We start from the raw sequence: 4,225 nt of genomic DNA, 5'->3' as shown, positions 1-4,225 counted from the left end.
GAACATCACACTATGACTTTCCAAAGCGTATCCTTACATCCAGGAGCAAGAAGGAAAATAGGTCACAGTTACTCACTCTTGGAACAGAGTTTAGGCTTAAGTATTCCAGAGACAGATGCCTCCTTCTTTACCCCAAATTCTTCTCCCAAAGGATTCTTCTCTGATCTCCATGAGGAAAGGGCAGTCTGGCTTCCCTTATAGCAACACCTCTCTGCATACTTTTGGCCAACCCCAAGTCTACCCTGCTGCCAGGAGCTGAGCCAGTAGCAATACTGGATGGCCATTCTCTCCCAGTGATGGAAAAGTAACCCAGTATTTGTTCAGCCTTAAATTTCACCTATGGCTGAAAGTGTTAAGTAAAAGAATCTGGAAGAAACACAGATTTTAACAGCAGGGATGCTTTTTACTTTTTGTGTTTATAGCTCTAACTGAATCTTCTACAACAGGCATGTGTCACATTAGTAAAACTAATGAAAACACAACATTCAAAAAAGTTACCTAAATCCATCATTAATATTGACACGAGTTTAATGTTATACAGGCAAAAACTGATTCACATTCGAATCATTACACAGTAGAATGTGACCTTGAATCTCTCATGCCTACAACAGACCAGTGCATTACAATTTGGGGGAAGCTCTCTTCTGGGTCCCTCCAAGATGTTTGCAGAAGAAGGTTAGAATCTGCTTCCAAGCATCTACCTGGGCCTTAGAATGAGCCCTGGGCTCCCCACCCCAGAGCACAGGTTTGTCCACAAGTTTGTGCAGGGAAGCTGGGCACAGGGGGAAGTAAGGAGGCTCGATGTTATGCCCAGCGCCAGGGTAAGAGATGATCTGGGGTTTTTCCTTTCCATGGGCCTGTAAGCGATCAGAGGCTAGCTGGGCATAGAACTCACTCCTCCAGTTATGGTCATCCAGGCCAACGATGAAGAGGATGGGCCCCTGGGCCTTGTCTATTGGTATCATGCTGGGGTCTTCACACCCCCCTACAACATCATTCCGCATATCCACAATATCCAGGAGGCCTGAGAAAGCTACCTTGATTCTCCTCAGATCATAGCCCAATCGTGGGAGGCAAGTCTGCTTGTAGCGTATGTCTGTGCTCCCACTGACGCCTGATCCATTGATGGAAACTGTGGCTGAGATGTTCTTCAAAAATGAGGCCATGGAGAGACAAATATCTGCCCCTAAAGAAATGCCCAGAAGCCCAATGCCTGGGCCTTTAACCTGGAAGAAAAGAAGAGAGAAAAGTCAAGGGTCAAGAACCTACACAACAGAAAAATATTTGTCCAAATGTAAGTAGAGATGCTGCTAACTTGAATCTGTGAATGAGCCACAAGAGGATCAACCTGAGCCGATAGAGCAGTTTCTTCCCACCTAAAGACTATCTGGCTGGACACGTGGCAAACAAATCTGAAACTCACTGAAAAGCTGGGAATTGGTTACAAAGGTTTTAGAGAATCATCCACTAGAGAATGCTGAGTCATGAAGCGTGTCAAGTTCAGGGCCTCATTCAGGTGGGCATGATCAAAGTCTCAGTGTGGCTGGGTATCCAACTGAGGAACCAAGTTCTGTTCCAAGTAGTGAATCATTCATCAGGCCCCATCCAAATATATGGGCAAATGATTAACTTTATAGAAACAAAGTAAAACTTCAGAGTCCAATTAAGTAATTCTTGTCTTCTTTTAATCTAATTCTTATTTATTTTTTTAATTAAAAAAAATTTTTTTTGAGGAAGATTAGCCCTGAGCTAACATCTGCTGCCAATCCTCCTCTTTTTGCTGAGGAAGACTGGCTCTGAGCTAACATCTGTGCCCATGTTACTCTACTTTATATGTGCAATGCCTGCCACAGCCTGGCTTGACAAGCGGTGGGTTTGTCCACACTCGGGATTTGAACCAGCAAAGCCAAAGCAGTACGTGAGAACTTAACCACTGCGCAACCAGGCCAGCCCCTCTTATCTTCTGAATTGGGTGGGAAGTTCTGTCTGATCAATCTGAACATACTCTGATTATCAGCAAATTAAAGAGAAAAACAAGCATGCAGATTCAATAAATAAGAAGCCCCATGCACATAACAAAAGGAATTTTAATATCACTAAATAATTCCTTTAAATAAAATCTGATGAATTTTATTATTAATTAGGCATTATTAATCCATCTGACAGAGAAAGTGGAAAGAGGCCCCAAAAGCCAAGGAAGTCTCCAAAAGAAAGCTCTCTGAAAGAAGAGCAGAGCAGCCTCAGTGCACCTGGCACAGGCGAGGGCAAAGTGACACCCTCTGGAGATCCTTCTATAGGGCATGATACAGGAAGGAACATCAGGAGAACCTGGGTGTGCTGCAGCATGTAGCTCACGGCTTCTTCAAAGTAGTCCAGGTGTATGCTGTCCAGTCTCGTGGGGAGATCGTCAAAGTCATAATATGCCAGAGCCAACGTGGCAAAGCCATGACTGGCCAGAAGGCTGGCTCGATACTCCAGCAGGCCCCCTCCAACACCAAAGATGTCAATGACCCCTGGGAAAGGGCCAGGTCCTAGAGCAGGGAATAGTGTAAAGGGAAGCATTACACCATTTACAGCACCTGCTTTCCTTTCAGAGATCTTTCTTTCTAAATTATTTAGTGGGTTCCTGTGAAGCAAAGGAGAGGAAACAGCTCCCTGAGTCACCATTGAAAAGGAAGACAAGCTCCCCGGGGACAGGAAAACCTACGAGGTACCTTCTCAGTGATGAGCTTACCCCCCATAAGATTCTGTGACAAATGATCTGCAGGGTTCCAAGAATCCTTGGGTGGAAGGCAGAGCAACAAGGTCTTTCCTTCATGACTACATCACAGAAGGAGGAATTTCACTTTTCAGACAGTGATGATTCACAGTGTTCTGCTAGGGGAGTGGACGCAGAACTAAGAATCATGAAACAAAGCTTTATGAGGTGTTGCGTTAACCCTTTGCTTTTTTGGGGTACTGATATTCAGATGCTTAGTGAGAGGCAAGAAAAAGAAACACCCAGAGATGGCTTTAGGTGAGGAAGGCAGTGGAGTCTGAAGTGGGAGCTGTGGGAGAGGAACATGAAGGAGCGCAGAAGGGGCCCCGTGGACCCCACACACTAGACAAGGGCGACGGGAACAGCTTCCTTGAGCGGTCGGGCTGATGCCCGTCGAGATCTGTAGGGTGGTTATCAATAGCGAAGTAGACAACGTACCTACTGACCCTGATCCTTTTTTTCAATCTGCAGAATAACAGTATTTATAGAGATTAGCTGAGATAATGCAAACGCACAGCACAGACACTACCATATCCAGATCCTCTCCGTATTTCGGTTGGGCAGCCACTGATTGAGTCAACGTCAGCTCCTCTGATCTTGCTCCCCAGCTAGAGCCCCGTGAAGCAGGAGGAGCAGAAACGCCTGGCGGCCCAGGGCACCGGCTCGCACGCCCCCCGCGGCGCGGGCTCACCTGGCGGCAGGAAGAGCGTGGCGCGCACCCGGCCCGCGCGCACCGGCTTCCGCCGCACCCCGGGCCCCAGGAAGGCGCGCTCGTGCACCGCCCGGCCCAGCAGCCGCCCGGCCTCGGGCTCGTGGCCGTCGAGCACCTCCAGCTGCACGGCGAACGGCGCCTGCACGTCCCGCTTCAGAAAGCGCCATAACGGCTTGTCGGGCTCCAGGGCCCAGAGGAGCCCCATGGGCTCGAGCCCCGCGAAGCTGCCGCCCAGCGCGGGCGCGCGCTCCAGGTCCAGCTGGCCCGTGGCGTCGGCACGGTAGCGCGCGTGGGCCCGGAAGAGAGCGCCCTTCTCGTCGCGCAGGGACGCGCGCAGCGTGACCGGCTGCCCCGGGGCCAGGCCGCGCACGGCGATGCGCACGGGCTCGTCCCAGAGGCAGCGGCCCGCGGGCTCCACGGTCACCGTCGCCGCCATCCTGGCCGCGCGCTGCCGCCGTCTGGAGCGAACTGAGAGACGCGGGCCGCGGTCGGAGTGGAGTCCTAGGCCGTGGGGAGCGCGCCGGGAGGCCGGCGGGTCAGGCGCCCCCTCGCGCGGGAGCGGTCGGTGGCTGAGCCGCCCCTGGAGGCGTGTGGGCGCCTAGACCCGCGGACCCCGCGCCCGGGTTCCTCTGTGGTGAAGTCTCCCTGCGGGTCTCCTGGCCCTGGGCGGGCGTGCAGGGGCGTCCTCAGCTTCTGGCTGTGGCGCCGAGCCCGCCCTCTGGAAGCTTCTCTGCCTGTGAGCGCTCTCACTTATT

At 51.6% G+C, this 4,225-nt stretch overlaps 1 protein-coding gene across 1 annotated transcript; it reads right to left on the bottom strand.

The window, feature by feature from the left end:
• Window positions 1–510: 510 nt before the first annotated feature.
• LOC106827717 (peroxisomal succinyl-coenzyme A thioesterase) lies at window positions 511–4,225 on the bottom strand. The gene is made up of 3 exons (XM_014835761.3): window positions 3,450–4,225; window positions 2,329–2,531; window positions 511–1,226 (listed from the first exon to the last, which is right to left on the bottom strand). Exons 1-3 carry the CDS (start codon window positions 3,904–3,906, stop codon window positions 621–623), a joined length of 1,266 nt encoding a protein of 421 aa, XP_014691247.2. The 5' UTR covers window positions 3,907–4,225; the 3' UTR covers window positions 511–620.

This window comes from Equus asinus, chromosome 7 (genome assembly GCF_041296235.1).
Source record: "Equus asinus isolate D_3611 breed Donkey chromosome 7, EquAss-T2T_v2, whole genome shotgun sequence".
Taxonomy (NCBI): domain Eukaryota; kingdom Metazoa; phylum Chordata; class Mammalia; order Perissodactyla; family Equidae; genus Equus; species Equus asinus.
The sequence above is the reverse complement of the archived record's forward strand: the minus strand, read 5'-3'. Positions and strand labels throughout refer to the sequence as shown.

What these genes read in the sequence shown, in the direction of transcription:
- LOC106827717 (XM_014835761.3), bottom strand. Translation starts at nt 3,906, where the DNA reads ATGGCGGCGACGGTGACCGTGGAGCCCGCGGGCCGCTGCCTCTGGGAC. An exon ending in CACGCTCTTCCTGCCGCCAG is followed by an intron (nt 2,532 to 3,449) that starts GTGAGCCCGCGC and finishes TCCCTGCTCTAG; the next exon opens with GACCTGGCCCTTTCCCAGGG. An exon ending in ACATGCTGCAGCACACCCAG is followed by an intron (nt 1,227 to 2,328) that starts GTTCTCCTGATG and finishes CTTTTCTTCCAG; the next exon opens with GTTAAAGGCCCAGGCATTGG.